General features: G+C 56.2%; 3 protein-coding genes and 1 non-coding gene across 5 annotated transcripts; 2 read left to right on the top strand and 2 right to left on the bottom strand.

The window, feature by feature from the left end:
* Nucleotides 1-1,149: 1,149 nt before the first annotated feature.
* Nucleotides 1,150-5,069, bottom strand: AGRP (agouti related neuropeptide). The gene is made up of 5 exons (XM_071567591.1): nucleotides 5,063-5,069; nucleotides 3,826-4,015; nucleotides 2,373-2,572; nucleotides 2,032-2,126; nucleotides 1,150-1,415 (listed from the first exon to the last, which is right to left on the bottom strand). The coding sequence occupies exons 1-5, from the start codon at nucleotides 5,067-5,069 to the stop codon at nucleotides 1,224-1,226; spliced, it is 684 nt and encodes a 227-aa protein (XP_071423692.1). The 3' UTR covers nucleotides 1,150-1,223.
* Nucleotides 5,070-5,244: 175 nt separating this feature from the next.
* On the top strand, nucleotides 5,245-10,451 carry LOC139677372 (SNF-related serine/threonine-protein kinase-like). 2 transcript variants are annotated; one of them, XM_071567273.1, is made up of 7 exons: nucleotides 5,261-5,331; nucleotides 5,691-5,778; nucleotides 5,964-6,586; nucleotides 8,042-8,183; nucleotides 8,352-8,564; nucleotides 8,670-8,807; nucleotides 8,937-10,451. In XM_071567273.1, the coding sequence occupies exons 3-7, from the start codon at nucleotides 5,998-6,000 to the stop codon at nucleotides 9,778-9,780; spliced, it is 1,926 nt and encodes a 641-aa protein (XP_071423374.1). In that variant the 5' UTR covers nucleotides 5,261-5,331; nucleotides 5,691-5,778; nucleotides 5,964-5,997; the 3' UTR covers nucleotides 9,781-10,451. The 2 variants fall into 2 exon arrangements, with proteins under 2 accessions (XP_071423373.1, XP_071423374.1); XM_071567272.1 differs by lacking the exon at nucleotides 5,691-5,778 and having other exon boundaries at nucleotides 5,245-5,331.
* Nucleotides 10,452-11,070: 619 nt separating this feature from the next.
* On the bottom strand, nucleotides 11,071-11,143 carry TRNAK-UUU (transfer RNA lysine (anticodon UUU)). The gene has a single exon. It is a non-coding gene; the product is annotated as a tRNA-Lys (tRNA).
* A 1,266-nt stretch (nucleotides 11,144-12,409) lies between these two features.
* SETD6 (SET domain containing 6, protein lysine methyltransferase) lies at nucleotides 12,410-19,501 on the top strand. The gene is made up of 9 exons (XM_071567699.1): nucleotides 12,410-12,473; nucleotides 12,567-12,665; nucleotides 12,751-12,895; nucleotides 13,373-13,514; nucleotides 13,834-14,028; nucleotides 14,204-14,327; nucleotides 14,544-14,724; nucleotides 14,902-15,044; nucleotides 15,518-19,501. The coding sequence occupies exons 1-9, from the start codon at nucleotides 12,447-12,449 to the stop codon at nucleotides 15,827-15,829; spliced, it is 1,368 nt and encodes a 455-aa protein (XP_071423800.1). The 5' UTR covers nucleotides 12,410-12,446; the 3' UTR covers nucleotides 15,830-19,501.
* Nucleotides 19,502-19,544: the final 43 nt, after the last annotated feature.

Below are 19,544 nucleotides of genomic sequence, written 5' to 3'. Positions count from 1 at the left end.
GGGGCCCGGAGCGGGGCGGGGCCGGAGCGGGGCGGGGCCCGAGCGGGGCGGGGCCCGGGGCGGGGCGGGGCCGGGGCGGGGCGGGGCCGGAGCGGGCCGCGCGGTATGGGGTGTTCGGTACTGCAAAATGCAGAATAGAGAAGGTTATCTTAGGTCAGGGTGGTCTTCGGTGTAAAAGGTTCGTAATATTTTCAAGTCTAAGCAGCAGAAAAGGTGGACTGATCAGTGGGACTGGCGCCAGGCAGCATCCCTTACTCAGGGGCATCCTGGAGCTAACACAGGCTTTAGGAGTGTTGTAAATCAAGTTGTTGATGTTTATGTATACGTTGCTCATTTGGCAAAATACTCCAGGTCCATGTTTTCTGTCTATGCATCTATCTGTCTGACTGTCTATCCATCTATCTGTCTGTCTGTCTATATCTCTCTATGTGTCTATCATCTATCTATCTGTATTTATCATATATCTTATCTGTCTATCTAATCTATCTATATGCCTGTCTACATATATCTATTATCCATTTATCTATCTATCTATCTATCTATCTATCTATCTATCTATCTATCTATCATCTATCTCTATGCCTATCTATCTATCCATATTGGTCTATCTGCATATCTACCTATCTTCTCTATCTTATCTGTCTGTCATCTTCATTATAATACTAAAAATCACACCTACAGGTCAAAAAGACCCTGCCCAGGTGAGGACCTTTCCCCTGAGCATGAGTGGAAGTTACCTGGGCTAACTGATTTGTATGGAAATTACTAATCAATCCTGACCGAGGGGCTGTGCTTGGGAAGTAACTAACTCTGAATTTGTGTGTAAATAACAACAGAAGGCCCAGTGGGGTGTGCGGGGTTTGTGGAACACCACTGAGCACCCAGAGGCTCGGGCAGCTCCGAAATCAATAGTGTCTCTTTTGAGTGTATCATTACTGGCTTGTTGCACATGGAATGAACAGGATTTTTTGGGCAGCAGCAGCAGAGCCAAGACACCTCCTGTGGAGATGCCCCTTACCCAGCCAGGAAGGGCACCTTTTGTGTGGTGTGGAGGTGCCCTGGGCTCTCATCCAACTGTGTGTAGGCGCCCTCACCTCCCCTGGGATCCCCAGCAGACGCATCACACCATTCCCACGCAGCAATGGCTTTTGCAAAGGGCTGGTTTATTGGAGCAGCAGAGAGGGAGGCACAGGAGGGCAGGGAGCAGCCCCATGGGGTGGGCGCTAGTTCTTGCCACAGGGGAGGTTGGTGCTGATTTTCCTGCAGTAGCAAAAGGCATTGAAGAAGCGGCAGTAGCAGGTGGCACAGGGGTCACAGCAGGGGATCTGGTGGCCGAGGCAGGACTCCAGGAGACGGACACAGCGGCGGGGGGAGCGCTCCTCACGGCCCGCAGCCTGCAGCTCTGCGGATGATGGCTGGAGGGGAGAGAGGAGGAAGAGGAGGGGAGGAGTTGGTGCTGGACCACTGTGCCAGCAATAGAGAACTGCATGGGAGAGGGCCAGGAGTGGCTGCTGAAACTGGCCACTGCCAGCAGTGGAAGCTGCTGTTGTGCCCAACTCTGGGCTCAGGCTGTTGGGAACCATTGCTGAGCCCTGTGGACTCTCTGCAGGGTTCACTGCCTCATCCACTGTGGCTCAAGGCCCTCCTGCACACAGTTATTTTGAAGCACAGCCTGGACTTTAGTGAAGGGTGCTGTGTCCTCTGCTCAGAGGGACTGACATGGAGCCAGGCAAAACATGGCACTGCCTGGTGAGCTCTTGCTCTGCAGAGGCTTCCTGGGCTGTGCTTGAGGTTAATTACATGAACTGCAGGAGCACAGGCTTGCACCACCCTCCTTTGTAGGGTGCTGCAGCTCGTTGCAGCTCTGAGCAGCCTCAGCTCATCCCAACCCTGGCTGCTCCCAAGGCAATGAACAGATAGTCCCTTCCCAGGCAGCACCATGTTGGGCTCCAAACCCCTTTGGCCCTGGGAGCTGCTGTAGCCTAAGGCTTTCCTGCTCTTTGAGGTGTCTGTAAGAAAGCTCAGAGTTACCTGTGGTTCCAGCATGCCACCTCTCCTCACGAGGTCACCATCGGTTTCTTGGACCTCAAGGGCCATCTGCTCAAACCCCAGCCTGGGAAGAGGTCCTGCAAGATACAGAGAAACTGGACAAGGAGGCTGCTATGAGGTCACCTCTGGTTCTGCTCCCCATAGCTGTGTGTCCCCACAAAAAAACTGCCCCACTTCCTGTGGGTGGGCAGGCAGCTCTCATCAGCCAGGGCTGGAAAACACTGTGCTGCTTTAGGGGGAACCTCACTTCAATTGTGGGGCATTTGTCATTCCAGCAAGCAGCTGGTGGGGGTCAGTGGAGAGTGGGGTGCCCCAGGACTCACCTGCTGGCTCTGCAGATGCCTCCTTGGCTTTGCGCTGCAGGCTGGCGTGGTGGGCTCTATCCACCCCCTCCAGCCCGATGCTCGCCTTCTGCAGGTGGCCACAGCTGAGGTCAGTGGTGTGGAGGTCCAGGACAGCCTGGATCCCTTGCAGCAGCCCACAGCACAGCAGCAGCACGTTCAGCATGGTCCTGGGGGACAGCCTGTGCAGAGGGGCCCAGCCAGTGTCAGCTCCCGCACTGCTGTCACCCCCCAAGCAGTGCTGCAGCAGCGAGGGGCAGCCCTGCCAGCACAGCCACTGTGCCAGGCTGTGTGCTCCCTTGGACTTGAGACCCCTTTTCTGGGCTCCCACACACCTGGGAGTATCACGTGGACACTTCAGAGGTATCACACCTGCTGTGGGGCACCCCACATGTGGGCACATTCATGATCTCCCCACAGAGAGGGCTGAGCAGCAGAGAATGGACTTGATCAATCCTTTGTGCAGAGGTCCAGGTCTCCCTGCCCCACTCACAGCCTTCAGCAGCCACCAGACCATTGAGGGGCACGGGATGTAGCCAAAACATCCGGCATGGCTCCTGCCAGCTCAGAGCATGGAAATGCCAGTGGAGGCTGGGCGCTGGGCAGGAGGAGGACCACAGCAGGCCCAGCTGGGGGAAGGACTGGGCAAGCTGGTTTGGGGGACAAGCTGTGGGCTTTGGGGACCTGAAAGCTGTAAAAAGCAGAGACACTTAGGGAGCAAAAGAAAAGGGGCCAGGAGGGGCTACCACAGTTGCTGCTGTCAGCCAAATCCTGGGAAATCCAGTGCCTGCTGCTTTAACAACCCTGGGACTCCAGCCGCTCAATGGTGGCCACTCCTTTCCTCCCCATCCCACAAAACCACCCAGCTCTTTGCTGGGACAGACCCCTCTGTGCCACAGGGAGCCCCCCACCCGTGGGTGTTGCACCCCACATGCTCCCAAGACCCTTCCCATGGTAAGCACTGACCTCTCCCAGTGGAGAGGGGGCTTGTTGTTCACTGCTCCACCAAGCCCGCTGGAAGCGCAGCCACCGCTCTCTGCCTCAATGTCCTCCTCCCCACATGCTTACTGGGATTTATATTGGCTTTTTATTAATTAAGTGCTGCAGCCACATGACTCCACTAACTACTAGGTAGGTGGGATTCTCTGGAAAACGGGCTTTGTCTGGAAGGAGAACAACTACTGGGGCAATGCATGGGAGGGCGGACTCCCATTCTGTGCCCCGCACAGCTGTGGGAGGGACAGCTGCCTGCTAGCTCCAAACTCCTGTTTTTTGGAAGTGATCCCCGCCGCTGTTCCAGACTTCTTCCCTTCCCAGCCATGCCTGAGCAGCACCAAGGCTGCAACCTGAGGACACCTCCTAGTTCCCAAATAGAGAATTATCAGGGCTACGCACTCCTCACCAAAAACATGGGAAGCTCGACTGGTTTTCAAACCTATCAATATTTCCTGGCAAGCATCCAGTCATGGTACAGAGCCTCCAGAAGTCCTCTAGCTTCTGACTACTGGCCATCTGCAGATTCTTCAGGGTCCCACCTGTGCTGCGTCTCTCATTCATGTCTCCTTTGCAAAACCTGCAGCACCCCAGAGCCAGGTTCGTTTTGGGAATGCCCATGGCCTTAAGTCCTGCAAGGATAAGGATAAGACATGACAGGGATTCAGTGGGATGTGATGTACCCAGCAAGGGAGGCTGACAGCCTGGGCTCTGCCCTAACTAGCTGCTCCTCAACTGAGGGAACCCTCCAGGCCTCCCAGCAGGTCCCCAGCAGAGCATGAGCCACCACTTCCCGCTGCAGCTCCAGCCCTGGGGTTCTTTGGAGGTCCTGTATGCCCCTCGCATGTCATGATCTGATTCCTGCTGCATCTGATGGACAGGCTGAGCGAGTATGGGACCAGCGAGAGGCTCCACTGCCATATCCCATTCCCTCTGGCTGCAGGCAGCTTCTGGAAACACTCAGCACCCGCCTGGCTCTCCCAGTGCACAAAGCCCAGTCAGGACCCCCCTGTACAGCACCCCGATGTCTTCTGCACCCACATGCCTGGATGAAGGCTCATCTTGGGTTAGGAGCAGGTTTGGCAGCCATTCCCATTCCCATTCCCATTCCTATCCCCGAGGCCCAGGTGGGTGCCGAGTGCACCCTCCAGCCCCAGCTCCTGCATCCCCATCCCCGGGGGCTCCGGGTGTGCAGTCCGTGCCGCCCCCGGCCCCGCTGCCGCCGCCCCCGCCCGGGGCGCTCGGCACGGCTCATTAGGGGCTGTTTGCAGCCGGCGGGGCCGCGGGCCAGGACTTCTGGGAAGGCATTAGCGGGAATGAGGGCGGCAGCGCTGAGAGCTTTTTAATCTGCAGGAGCAACATCTGCTTTGTGCGCATCCCCATGGCCAGTAACGAGCTAAATGAGGCGGCCGGGCCGTTTCCAGGAAAAGCGGGCTCACAGCGAGGGGGGAAAGGGGGGCCAGGGCTGCGCCCCCGGCTCCAGGGAGGGTGGGAGCGGGCGATGAGCAGGGCAGTGGCACAGCGGTGAGAAGCCACCCCGGGCAGGGGCGCAGAGGAGCGGGAGCCCGTCCCACAACGGGTCCCTCGGGAGGCAACCCCGGGCTGGGTGCTCTCCCTCTCCTCCTGGAAGCATCCAGGCAGGCGGGCGGCTCATTCAGCTCATCCCCAGCCCTCGTTACCGCTCATGCTGCCCCAGTCCCGCCACCCCAAACGGGCAGTAACGAGCCGAGCCGAGCCGGGCCGGGACAGCGGTGCCCGGGGCTTCTCCGTCGGGAGAGGGGGATGCGCATCCCACCGGACACACCGGTCCGGGCCCTTTAAGGCGCGATCCCGGAGCCGCCTGACGTCAGCGGGGCGGGCGCGCCCGGGCACCGCAGCCCCGGCGGCCGCAGCTCCGCGCCCCGGAGAGAGCGGCTCCATCGGGGCGCACCGCGGGGCAGGGGCTGCGGTGGGTGTCGGGGGGCTGCAGCGAGGGGGCGGGGGGGGCCCGGGGTGCTGGGGTCTGAAGGTGGCGGCACTGGAGTGCCCAGGGTGCTGGACACCTGGAGGTTGTCAATATTGGGGTGCCCGGGGTGCTGGAGTATGGAAGTGGGAGTATGGGGTGACAGGGGTGCTGGGAACACGGAGGTGGGGAGTAGGGGTGCTCAGGGTGATGGGGGACTGTTGACAGCGCTATTGGAGTGCCCAGGGTGCTGTGACAGCTGGACGTGGGGGGGATCAGTCTGCCCTGAGTTGCTGGGAAGTAGCGGAGGAGTATGGGAATGTCCAGGGTGCTGGGAACTGAAAGAGAGAGTGTTTGGGGTGCAGGGGACCTGGACGTGGGGAACGGTGGACCCCAGGATATTCAGGAGTGGAAGTGGGAGGACTGGAACATCCTGAGTGTTGGGAACTGGAGGTGAGAATACAGATGGGTGCCTAGGTCCTGGGATGGGGACTGGGAGATGAAGTGTCAGGGGTGCCCAGGCTGTTGGGCACTCTGATTGTCCTGGGTATCCCGTTGTCTGTGGTGCTGGGGGACCTGGTATTTGGGGGTGCACCATCCCTCACCCCACAGTGCTCAGCATCTCCTCCATCCCACAGCGCCCCATGCCCAACCGCACCTGAGGCTGCCACCATGGCCGGGGCGCAGGGCTGTGGTGAGGGCAAGATCGCGGGGCTGTACGACCTGGAGCGCACGCTGGGCAAGGGCCACTTCGCCGTGGTGAAGCTGGCACGGCACGTCTTCACCGGGCAGCGCGTGGCCGTCAAGGTGATTGACAAGAGCAAGCTGGCGGGGGAGGCGGCGGGGCAGCTCCTGCAGGAGGTGCGCTGCATGAAGCTGGTCCAGCACCCCAACGTGGTGCGTCTCTACGAGGTCATCGACACCCACGCCAAGCTATACCTCATCCTGGAGCTGGGCGACGGCGGTGACATGTTCGACCACATCATGCGACACGAGGGCGGGCTGGCCGAGCCACGTGCCAAGCACTACTTCGCACAGATCGTCCACGCCATCTCCTACTGCCACAAGCTCCACGTGGTGCACCGTGACCTCAAGCCCGAGAATGTGGTCTTCTTCCAAGAGCAGGGGGTGGTCAAGCTCACCGACTTCGGCTTCAGCAACCGCTTCCAGCCCGGCAAGATGCTCACCACCAGCTGCGGCTCCCTGGCCTACTCAGCGCCGGAGATCCTGCTCGGGGACGAGTACGATGCCCCGGCTGTCGGTAAGGGTGGTGAGGCACTCTGGGGACCTGCCTCCCTCGTATCCTTTGCCTGGAGTGTGGTCCTGCTGGCCAGATACCACCTCGCTTTTGGCCCCTTGTGCTGGGAGCACCCGGTGGCACTGCTGTCCCTGCAGGGAGCTGGCCCGTCCCTTGGGTGCTCAGCTGCCCAGCCCTGCCCTGGCACAGAGGGGTCCTCCCTGCAGAGACCATCCCAGCACCCACAGGGATCCCAGAGAGCGATGGTTCATGGTGGGGAGGGGAAAAAGCCCGAGCAGGCTGTGAGTCTGTGGTGGCATCCGCCGGGGCTCAGGGGAAGCAGCTGCCGGCAATCTGGCGCTCGTGGTTATTTGGGTGTGAGGCCGGAAGGAAATCTGCTTGGGATGCTGCTCTTTGGGTGGAGGAGCTCTGAAAGTTTCCTTTGCTCCATCCCCGCCCTGAAAACCACTTCCTCTCCATGGCTCCCAGTGCCCTTCCTCCCCTGGCTGGGGCACAGGGGTCTGGGGAGACTGTCCCAAGGCACAGGGAGCTGGGCTGGGGGCTGCCAGAGGCTCTTCTGTGACAGAGGGGACATGAGAGGAAAGCAGGATCTGAGCTGGCTGGCTGGCTGGAATTAGGGCAGAAGGATTTAGCAAAGCAAAACACGAGCCCTTAAAGGAAAAAGCCCAATGTTGGCTCAGGAAAAGGCGGATCCTGAGTAGAGAAGAGGGATAGCTTGTGGAGGCGGTAGAAAAATAAGCTGGTGGCGCTGCAAAGGGAAATGAAGGGAGAAAACTGACGCAGATGAGAAATTTTCAAACACTTGACTTAAGCAGCTGAAGGTATTAAACAGAGCCCCAGAGTGTGCTCAACATCCTAAACGTGCCTTCTCCGGGGTTTTGTGTTCTGGGCAGGAGGGACCAGTGAAGATGCCACTGGCTCCATTGCTGTCCTGAGGATAGGACAGTGATCCTGCTCCAGGTGATGCCCACACAGCTGGAAAGCTGAGATCAGTGCTGTGTCCCTGTCCCATCCCTCTAGTGTGTCTTGTGGCACAGCCCAGTGCCAGGATGGTTTGTGGTGGGGTCTGGAAACTGGGAAGCTGAGGAATGACATGAGACAGTGCCATGGGTAGGTGGGTGGGTGGCCAGTGGGACAGAGCTTGAGGCTGGCCTCCCTGTACCTGCCTGGATAGGGGGATAAGACCTCAACTGCTTTGGTGAAGCCCCTTGTCACCTGCTTGGATGTGGGGATCGGGAAGATCTTTCCCTACCTTGGAGGTTCTGTGGTCCCCCTGTCCTCAGGGCAGGATCTGGGATCTGTTACCTCCAAGGAGCATCCCAGTGAGCACTAGTAGTGTCTGCTGGATCAGCATTAGGGGCTGGGAGGGTGGTCCCCCTCCCTCAGGGTCCTGGGGATGAGGGATCTCTCCTGGGCCATGGTGAGGGCAACCTGAACTGCTTCTCCTGCTTCTTGCAGACATCTGGAGCCTGGGAGTCATCCTCTACATGCTGGTGTGTGGCCACCCACCCTTCCAGGAGGCCAATGACAGTGAGACCCTCACCATGATCATGGACTGCCGCTACACTGTGCCCCCGCACGTCTCGGCCCAGTGCTCTGAGTAAGCGTCACCCCTCTCACTGTATCCCCCTGACCCCAACGTGCTGCCCCTTGATCGGTGCCCCATCCCTAATGGATGCCTGGGAGCTGAGGTGGGAGAAGGGGTAAAGCTGCCTAGTTTGGGGTTCACGTGATGCTGCAGGGTTGCAGCATCACTCCTCTCTCCCAGTCTCATCTCCAGGATGCTGCAGCGGGACCCAAAGCAACGAGCATCCCTGGAGCAGATCGAGGGCCACCCGTGGCTGCAGGGGGTGGACCCGTCCCCCGCCAGCCGCTCCCTGCTGCCCCTCACCTCCCACAAGCGCGTGTCCCAGGAGGAGCACGAGATCATCCTCCAGGCCATGATGTGTGGGAACATTGCGGATCGGGAAACCATTCAGGAGTGAGCGATGGGGTGGGGTGAACCGAGGTGGGAGCCCCTGCAAAGGGCTCTGGGGGTGCCAGCACATCCATCGTGTGCTGATGTGAGCCCCTCGGTCCTGCTCAGGGCGCTGGAAGCCGACCGCTACAACCACATCACGGCCACGTACTTCCTGCTGGCGGAGAGGATGCTGCGGGAGAAGCAGGAGAAGCAGGGACACCGCCTCAGCCTCGTCTACAACCTGGCCAAGGAGGTGCAGAGCAGGTGAGCCCTCCTGCTGCCCCCTGTCCCACATCCCCCCCATGCCATCCTGGGTCTCCAGTCCCCTTCTTTGCCACAACCCTTTGGATGCCCAGCTGGGTTGCCAATATCTCCCTCTCTTCCCTTCACCAGGACCAACTTATCGGACACCTTTGGCTCTGGGGGCAGTGCTGGCAGCCTCCTGCCCTTCACAGAGCCCGGTAGCCTCACTGCGGGGGCCCGGCTGTCCCCTGGAGGGGACATTGGTGGCCGGCAGCCCACTGGAACACTGCTGAAGGTCCCTGCCGTTGACACCACCATCACCAAGAGCACCCCAGCCCTGCAGCAGATCTGCGAGGAGGAAGAGGAGGATGAGGATGATGAGGAGGGGAGGCCCAGTGCCATGGAGAGGAAGAGCAGCTCACTGAACCAGGAGCAGATGCGAGCCTTCCTGCGTGCCCACCGCCCACCTGGCCGCGGGGAGGTTTGGGGGTCGGGGGCTGAGCTGGGGGGCCGGGGCGGGCGCCCAGGGGCAGCCTGGGCTGGGAAGGGAGTGAGTGGGGGCCAGAGTCTCCTGGCACTGCGGGGCCATGGAGCTGAGCCCCCTAGGAGGGAGGAGGACACAGAGCCTGCGGGCTCCTCAACAGAGTTCTCCAAGGAAAGGGGAGCCGTCCTGACACCCCAGAGCAGCTATGCTGGGGTACCCCAGGTGCTGGGGGCAGAGACAGCCCCCGCCACCCTCCCAAGCCCCACAGACACGTCCTCAGGGCAGGGGGCTCCCACCAGTCCTGCCCGGCAGTCGGTGGGGAGCTCAGGCACCGAAGGGGGTGCGGAGAGTGTGATCAAGCTGGACCCGGGGAAGAGCAAGGGGGGCAGCCTGCGGGACAGGCTCCTGCAGATCCCACTGTGTGAGAAAGCCCTGGCCTTCAAACTCCGGCCGGGCTCCAAGGAGAGCCTCCTCTCGCTGGGGCAGTTCAACTGCTGTCACGTCATTTAAGGCCCCAGGGTGAGGGACCAACCCCGCTGTGGGGTCTGGGAGGGCACCCACTCCCCTGCCTTCGGTCTGCCAGTGGCCGTAGGGCTGGTGAGGGGCACAGTGCCCTGCTTTGTCACCCACAGTGGCCACCCTGTCAGCCCCCACCCCAGGCACCAGCTGTGACAGACCCCTCCAGGACAGGCCTGTCCAAGGGCAGAGCGGACTGGGGTCTGTCCCTTCACTGGCCAGCGTGTCCCCAGACCCCAGGACAGCTCCCTGACCCTGCTGGAGTGGGATGGACCACGACACTTTTTTAACTACTAGAAATAATTTTTTTAAATAGTCTATTTTAATGTAATTAAATAGAGATTGCTATATCCCCCTGGCCCCCCCAGGCCGGTGATGCCCAGCCCCGCAGAGTGCATGGCCTGGGCCAGGCTGTCCTGCCTGCAGCCCCCCTGCTGGCCCCGGGGCCAGGCACAGCCTGGCCCATGACCCCAGGCCATCCCTTGGGCCCTCCCCACAAATAAGCTTCCTATTTATTATCTCTTTGTTTTCTTGCTGGCAAGAAATGAATGACGATGGAGCCGTGAGCCGGTGCTCGGCCTGAGCTGCGGCGTGTGCGCGTGGAAGGATCGGAGCCGCTGGGAAGCAAAGTTCAATCAGGACAATAAAATAAGCTCGTGGGTTGATGCAGGTGCAGTGTCTTGTTGCAAAAACATCACTGCCCCCCCGCAGTCTTGCCAAGGTTAGGCCAGCAGAGATGGCATCCCGTGCACCAGGGGTGGGTTCCCAGGACCACCTGCCCGAGCTGGGGTGGGCACGGACCCAAAAGGGAGCTGGGAGTGGGGAACAGAGGGGAGTAAGGATGGGTATGAGCAAGACTCAAAGGTGCAGGGATGCCCTGGACATGCCAAAAGCCTTACCCACACTCTGCCCCAGGATCCCCCCAATAGCTTTCCTCACCCTCAGCCTCGGGTGACCTAAGCCTAGGGCCCCGGCCAAGCCCTCAATTCCCACCCCAGCCCTGGCTTCTGTGCCTCTCGCTCCACCCATTCTATTTCTCACAGCTTTCAGGTGTAACACCTTTGCTTGCTTTCCCTGACAACATGGGATCCCTGTCTTTGCAGTACTGGCTGTGTGGAAGAAGACAGTGGTGCTGCATGGGTGTCACATGGGATGGAGTTGGGCCTAAAACATTCCTTGGGGAGGTGATGGTGGGAAAAGAAACAGGCACTCCAGCAGCAGGAGGGGGTTGTTGTTTCCACCAACAAGACTTTTGCCTTTTATCCTCCTAAAGGAGAAAGCTATCGCCTGAACAGGGGCTTGAACCCTGGACCCTCAGATTAAAAGTCTGATGCTCTCCCAACTGAGCTATCCAGGCTCACATTGAGTGTCACAGGGGTGTCCACATCAGGCAGTGGGGACCCCACTTCACTGCAGCGTTTGGAAGGACAATGTGGAGGGACCCACTTTGACCTCTTCCACCCCCACACCACCCCAACGAGGCTGCCACTGCACACCGGGCTGAACACCCAGCTCCTGGGAACCCCATGGGCACTAATCCGGCACGGGCATGCACCCTGGGAAGATGCCGGTGCTGTAGAGATGCGGTGGCAGGGAGGGGAGCAGAATGCTGCAGGAGCAGCTGTAAAACCTCCGCCGGTCCCCACCGCTCCCAGAGGGAGGCAGGAGGGTCCAGCCGTGGGAGAGAAGCGGCAGCGGGGGATGTGCCCACACAGGGGGCCGTGTTCCTGTCTGTGGGGTCCCCGCTCGTGGCTGTGCCTGCACAGGGGTCTGGGGTCCGTGCTCTGCGCTGCGGCTGCAGCAACTCCGGTTCGAATCCGCGTTCCAGCAGCGCTTTTGCAGAAGCCGCGTTAAGGCGGGAGGGAGGGAGGCGGCTGCGAGGGGTTGGGTTGCGGAGACGCGAAGCCCGCAGAGGGGCTGCGAGCTCGGGTGGGCCCCCAAAGGCCACCCCACATATTCTCTTGCCCTTCCTCCCCTTTTTGCAGGAAAGGACCTCTCTGCCCCACTGGGAGCCCACCCTGACAGCTCCGCTCGGCGAGGGCTGAGGGGGTTAAAACCGATCCCAAATGCTGATGGGGCGGAAGAGCCCCGTGGGGCCTCTTCAAACATCTCGTGCGCACTAATTGGATTAATTAGAGCAGCCAGTGATGGCATCGGCCCCCCCTGTGCAGGGACCGGGGACGGGACTAATGAGCGGCCCTGTAGGGGAGATCAGAGTGCGGTGACGGTGTTAACTGAAAAGGGCATGAGCTTAATTATCCTCATTAATTAGAACCCGCTGCTTTTAACGCATATTGGAGGTGTGACCTCGCCTGGGCACCCCCGGGCACGGGGATGGGATGGAGGCAGTAGGGCGGGGGGACGGGCGTGTGAGCCCTCAGACCTCGCAGAGAGACACGCGGTGGTCCCTGATACCCACCGAATAAGGACCTCAGGCCCTTCAGGGTGTGCAGGGAGGCCCCCGAACCCGCAGGAGGTGCTGTGAGCCCCGCACATCCCGAGACCGCTCCCGAGAGCGCTTGCGCCGCCGTTCCCCCCGGCTCTTTCTGTCCCTCCGCGGCCCCCGTCAGCGCGGCCCGCGGAAGGGGGCGGAGCCACCCCGCCTACCTGGAAGGGCCCGGGCGGGGCCGGGTGGTGCGGAACCACGTGTAGGCAGCGCCATGGCGTCGGCGCCCAAGAGGGTCAAGGTACGGGGTATGCCGGGGACTCCCCGGGGGCCGAACGGGCCCCGGGATCGGTCCCGCGGCTCCTTCCACCTCACGCCGTGTTTCCATCCACAGGCGGCGGCCGAAAGCGGTGCCCGGGGGAAGGGCAGCGCCGACCCCCTCTCCGGGTTCTTGGCGTGGTGCGAGCGGGCCGGAGTGGAGCTCAGCTCCAAGGTGAGGCACTGTGGGCCGGGCCGGGCTCCCCCGGGACCGCTTCGGTCCTCTCGGCTCGCCCGTCACCGCTCTGCTCTCGGCCCAGGTGCGCCTGAGCAGAGAGGGCGCGGTGGCGGGGTACGGCCTGTTGGCCGCGGAGGAGCTGGAGGCGGGAGAGGTGCTGTTCACCATCCCTCGCACGGCGCTGCTGTCCCAGCACACAACCTCCATCCACACCCTCTTGCAGGAAGGTGAGTGCAAGCTCCTTGTGGCACTCAGGTCTGCTTTACCTTTTAAAGGAGTGAGGGGGGGCTGGGATAAAGCCTTGGGAACTTTCCTGCTGGAGGGTTTTTAGAGAACAGGGGAGCAAGGCGGGGAGGGGGCTGGGCACCCCCTCACTTCCCTCAGGGGAGCCCGGAGCTCTGCTGGGCAGGCCATGCCCATTAATCCAGTATCTCCAACTTGTAAGTGACAGGCTTATGTCACTTTTGCGCTCCTGGAGGCCCAGGACAGGCCCTGCTAGGAAAAGGAACAGTTCCTTGGTTCCTGGGAGAGCTCCAGAGCGGCAGCTTCTGGTTCAGCTCAGGAAAAACCCACAACAAACCAGAGTAAAAGCAGAACTCCTGCCTTCAGGCTGAACAGGACTGAGGCTTGTCTTGGGCTTTGGTTTGTGGAGGAAAAACACCTCAGATCAACTTACATGTTCTCCGTCGTGTCTGGTTCTGCAGCCCAGGAGTCCCTGCAGAGCCAGTCCGGGTGGGTCCCTCTCCTGCTGGCCCTGCTGCACGAATACACAGCCAGCAACTCCCACTGGCAGCCGTATTTCTCCCTCTGGCAGGATTTCCGGAGCCTGGATCACCCCATGTTCTGGTAAGCAGGGCTGTTCTGTAAGCATGTTCTGGAACCAGCAGGGCTGTGGGGAGGCCCGGGCTGGCAGCTGGAGGCAGGCACAGGGCAGGGCTGCTGAGCAGAGTCTTGGGCGTGGATGTGGTATCCTGCTGGGTGACCCCATCCATGTGCTGTTGCTGGCAGGAGTCTAAGGGACTCTCCTGGAGTTACGCTACAGGCATTGCCAGAGAACAGGGATCTGGAGAGCACAGGCAATGCTGGTATTTTGGAGAAGAAAGGAGTGTGTAGACTCTTCTTTCTGAGGCAGATGGAGAAAAATCTGCTGTTTTTCTTGCAACAGGCCTGAAGAAGAGCGGACAAGGCTCCTGCAGGGCACAGGCATTCCTGAAGCTGTGGACAAGGATTTAGCCAACATCCACCTGGAGTACAGCTCCATCATCCTCCCTTTCATGGAGTCCCACCCCAATGTCTTTGACCCCAAGCTGCACACACTGGAATTGTATAAGGAGCTGGTGGCATTTGTCATGGCATACAGGTGGGAAGTGAGGGCTCTGCTCCAACAAGGAGTAAGGACAAGGAGTAGGATCATAGGAAAGATTACAGGCTGTATTACTTAAAGGTTGCAGTTGCATGACAATGTAAGTGTAAGATACAGCTTGCCCAGTGCTGCCACCTGTCCAACCAGCTTGTCTTCACCTCCCTTCTTTTAGCTTTCAAGAACCTTTGGAGGAGGAGGATGAAGATGAGAAAGGGCCCAATCCTCCCATGATGGTGCCTGTAGCAGACATTTTGAATCATGTGGCCAACCACAACGCCAACCTGGAATACTCTCCTGTGAGTGCGAAGCTGCTGTGCCGGGCATTGTCACAGCCTGGTTCGCCTTTTGTGAATGGAGACACACCTGGGCAGTGAGTCTGCCCTGTTAATATAAAGCTCTGCTGCATTTTTGGTGTTCATTAGGAAGAGCTCAGGGTCAGCTGAGCCACTCTGAAACGCCGTGTTTCCCAGTGGGATCAGCACAGCTCTGAGCTCTCCTCTCCCTGCCTGCAGCACTGCTTGCGAATGGTGACAACACAGCCTGTCAGGAGGGGACAGGAGATCTTCAACACCTACGGGCAGATGGCCAACTGGCAGCTGCTGCACATGTACGGCTTCGCAGAGCCGTACCCGGGCAACACCCACGACACCGCCGACATCCAGATGGTGACGGTGCGCGCGGCAGCGCTGCAGGGTGAGTGGCACCCATGGCCGCTCAGGGAGAGGATGGGGTAGGGAACCCATTAAACAGAGATGTAATGGAACAGGGATCGAGGATGATGTGAAAAATAAGCCTGTTCCACAGCATTTCAGGTGCTGGGGCCACGCCTTGATTTCAGCTGGATTTGCAGCTCTGTTGTCTTCAAAACAGGTGCCAGAAGTGAAGCGCAGCGGCAACTGGTCTCAGAGCAGTGGGACTTCCTGTGCCAGCTGGAGATGGTGGGGGAGGAGGGTGCCTTTGTGCTTGGCTGGGATGAGGTGCTGACAGAGGAAGAGCTGTCCGTGACCCTGAAGGTGAGCACTGCCAGGGTGGGGGAAGAGCACAGAGTGCAGCCGGGCAAACCAGCAGTGCAGAACAGCTCAGTGATGGGGACAAGCATGGGAAGGTAGTTGGGTACTAACACTCCTCTTTGAGCAGTGGTAGGGGGTGTGGCTGCCCAGCTCCCAGGTGCTGCTAAGGCATCTTCCTCTCCTCAACTAGCCACCCATCAGTACTCATGGCTCTGTGGCCACTGCTGTTCTAGAGAGCTGTCAAAACTCGGTAAATGACAGCTGAGATATCCTTTAAGACTGTTACTGACACCCAGGTTTGCAATTTGAATGTTGTTCTAACCCACAAGTTGCTTGCAATTAGGTATCTAAGCCCATTTTAGTCTCTTAACCATTAGTGTGGCTGAGGAATAACTCACCTGCTCCAAGTGGCTCTTCCACAGACGCTGATGTACTCACACTGCCAGTGACTTGTCCCTTTGCCTGGGTCACTACAGGTGCTGTGCATGTCAGAAGAAGAATTCAAGGAGTATAAGGAACAAGATGGCTGGGAAGATGACAGTGAGGAAGAGGAAAACTCTACTCTTTCAAATGAGGCTCTCTCCAGACTTAAAACCCCTTGCAAGAAGCTCCTTTATGACAGTGTGCTGCTGACCTTGGAGTCTTATGGGTCAGACCTGAAAGCAGAGCAGGACTTGCTAAATAACAAGGAGGCTTATGAGAAACTGAGTCGAAGGGAGCAGCAAGCTCTGCACGTTCGCTACGGACAGAAAAGGATCCTGCATCAGCTGCTGGAGCTGCTACAATAGAAACTTCCCTGGACGTGACCTGCCTGGGAGTGATCCGGAGGGGAAGGTCAGCCCCTCTGGACATCTCTTCTGCAGCAGGGAGGACAGATGGCCTATGGGCCCACTTGTCTCTCATATGGCATGTGGCTTTTTAGCTACTTCTACATAAAGAACTATCTTCACAGCACAGAAGTAGTTTTGGGTGGCATCATACGATGAGAGCTCTGGATCACAGATACCACCTTATTCCAGAGGCCTTAGGAAACCCCAGACCTCCTAACGGCATTTTAGGAAGGCAGACGTACACTGTCAGAACAGCAAGTGGGTTCCCTCATTCAGCATCAGAAATATAAGGCCAGAGCTGCTCCTTGTCCAGATTAAGAGGGCAGAAATCCAGCTGGTAGCTCTTACCTTACAGCCGTTCAGAGTAAACACCTCCTGACAACACTAAACCCTTCAACTCCGAAATCCAGCTGGATTGGACCTTCCTGTTCATGACATCCAGGTGGGAGACTGGGTCTGTCTAAGACTGTGGAACAATAAGCCACTAAAGGAACACTGGAAAGGACCATACGAGGGTCTTCTCCCAACATCCGTGGCTGCAAAACTTCAGGGACTAAAGCTGTGGAACCACCACTCATGAGTGAAGAAAACCACAGGATTAGATAAGTGAGAAGCCACCCCTCTGGATCTTTGGAACTAAACTAATTAAAAAGTAACTTCATGAACTGTACCTGGGAAGAAGGCCTGTCTTACACAGAACTTGAATGCCCTCAAGGAGTAGTAGCATTTCTAACTGCAGTTATTATATTACATAAACACAGTTGCACAGATCAGGATTGTTGAGACAGTGCCAGATGTCAAACTTGGTATAATGTTGCTACAATTTTACATTGATTAAGCCCCTTTCTGTGACATGTTTCCCTGAATTACCCTAATATTTCTGAATATGAAATTTACATAAATGATCCTTTTGCTTTCTCTTGTCCAGTCAAATACTGTAATAAGCAACAAATTGTACAATGGTTTAAGGAGGACAGAAGGGAATTTAAATTATTAATGCTCCAACTAGATGGGAACCCAACAATACTCTCTAGAATCTCCCCTGAAGCATAAGGAGGATGAAGGTAAATATCACTGCTGAGTCATAGCAGATGAGGTAGTAGCAGAAAGCCATTGGATACAAGTAAAGGTAAAAGGAAATCCCTTAAATGCCTCCCCAACCCCTCAAGCCTGGGAAATTAGCCCATACATCATTAAGGAGGTAGGGAAACAACAAATACTATTTAATATTTACTATACTTAAAACTAAAGTATATGATATTAATCCTATTATTGGTCTAGGCATGATCAATAATGAAACCACAATGTATCCAACAGAACACACAGTATGGGCCCATACAGAAAGAAACATGACAAATGTCAGCACCTGCACAGCACAAGAACAAGTGTTTGTGAAGGAAATAGAACTGAAGCTCAAGATACCGGCCAAGATACAGAACAGAGTATCTGTAATTTTGAAATTTGGCCAGAGATTAATATAAACTCAGTACTTTTATAGATAGGTAAAGGGTGTGTATGCTTTAGTATTCCTTGGGAATACACAGAAATGGATAATCAATCAAGCCACATTCTAATTTTAGTGTTTGTAAATTTACCCAGATCAGAGGCTGCCATTTTAACTATTCAGCCCCAGTAACTCCCAACTAATAAAACGAAATTATACCTTAATTAACTATACAATCTACCTCTATGGGTGTAAGCCTTATGCTAGTAAAAAACTGCTACAACAAAAATTTGCAAAGGCTGTTAAAAGAAGCTGAAGAGAGTAGTCAAAAGACTTTGATTACTGTCCATCATGACACCAAAGAAATCCATCAGGTAATGGAAAGAGTAAAGAAAGATGGACATCTCCATTGGTGGTATATTTTATTTGGATGGGCTCCAACAGCACCAGAATTTATAATAAAATGGTACCTCCCATAATTATCTTGTTAATACTAACCTTCATTTTAGTGCTACGATTGTCTATGGAAATGTAGAGAATCATGCAACACATACCTCCAAAATTTAAATATAACTGGGAGCAATAGTAGCCAAAAGAATGTGGAAGTTTTAAATAAAATACTTAAAAAACTTCCAAGGGGGGGAATTGATGTCTTTAAGCAGAATTCTCTGTCCCTTCCTTTGATCTCTGTTGCAGATGGAAGCTGGTGATATCATTCTCACCTTTAACCCTTCTTGGATACAAAGAGATGTTAAGAGGTGTGTTAAACCAGTGTAGCTTAATACTTATGGAAATCTTTTGTATTTATGTCCTGCTTGGCAGTTGTTTAGAACATGTGGAGCCCCAGCTACGGATCACATCTTATTTGGCACTGAACTTTGGGTTCTGTCCTGAGCTGAACGTTGCATGAAACTGAGTAGGGGGCAGCTCCCCAAATAACCAGAGACCTCTGAAAAGGCTCCTCAGGCACAGTAACAAGGACTGCATAAGGTTGCACAAGCTTAATGACTCTGCATTAGGTGGGAGGTAATTATGTATTACTAGATTGGTTGGTGTATCTAAACTTTAGTGTCTAAATTCTCTCACTTTTTTCTCCTTGGTGTGCCTCATTTGTGGAAGAAGTTCCACTTTGCACCCTGTGCTGAATAAACAATGTCTGCTTTCTAAAGCTGACTGTCCACGTTTAGAGAGTTCCTAAAATTCAGCAACAAGGGGAGGATATGGAGTGCAGTGGCCTCCATCCTACCAGCCCAATTTGTGTTACTGGGATCTTGGCTGAGTCCTGTTCACCTTGCTGCCTCTCTTCACACCAGCCTGACAGCTGTTAAAGCCTCAGGGATCCAGCTTTGTGCAGCAGCATTAGTACAGAAACAGACACCTTTGAGCCATCAGGACAAGGCAATAAGCTTTGCAGATGGTCTTGCTCTAGAGTTAAATGGAAGAAAAAAAATCCCATGGTATCTGGAGCAGATAAAGAAAAACAGGTTGCTGGTAATTCTCTGTCCTAACCCAAGAAGAGGAAGAGGAAACTGGAGTTGCAACAGCAGAAGCAAAAAATTCCAACTTCAAAAGACTCAGTTTCTGCACAACTGCTGACCTGCTAAAGAAATGCCAGGGAACAGAACCTGGCCACAGTCTACCTGACACACAGGTGACAAAAACAGTGCCCAGAACAAACAGAGAATTCCCTTTGAGCTGTTTTCTACTGATAGTACTGGCTCAGTGGCCCTTTGGAGATGGTTAATGGTCCATGCAGCAAACACAAAGCCAGGTACAGAACCCCTTAAACCTAAGTAGGAAATCCCGACCTCTCTCCCTATACCACTGCAGTCAATTAGCTTTAACAAAGTAATGTTATGAAAAAACAAAACAGTGAAAGCTCTATTTCCCAGCATCTGCTAGGTTGCAAGGCACAGGCTAAGGGATTCTGCAGTAATAGCAACACTGAAGCTGCCCACTCTTTACCACAGCCTTGGGCAAATCCCTGCTGCAGGGAGTCACAGCAGGGTGGAAGGCACTACACGTGATGGGATGTCTACACTCTCTATCCCTCCACTGCAGTCTCCTGAGACAAACTCTGCTCATGAACCTGCAATTAAGGCATTTCTATTTCCACACAACTGTCATTTCTTTTGCACTTCAAAGCAAAGCCCTCTCTAGTCGTTACATCTCCCTGCTGACCTCACACTGGAGAACAAACCCAGTTGCTTTCAACAGGCAGTGCCCAAA

This window comes from Pithys albifrons, chromosome 12 (genome assembly GCF_047495875.1).
Source record: "Pithys albifrons albifrons isolate INPA30051 chromosome 12, PitAlb_v1, whole genome shotgun sequence".
Taxonomy (NCBI): Eukaryota; Metazoa; Chordata; class Aves; order Passeriformes; family Thamnophilidae; genus Pithys; species Pithys albifrons.
This window is presented reverse-complemented; position numbering and strand designations above follow the sequence as displayed.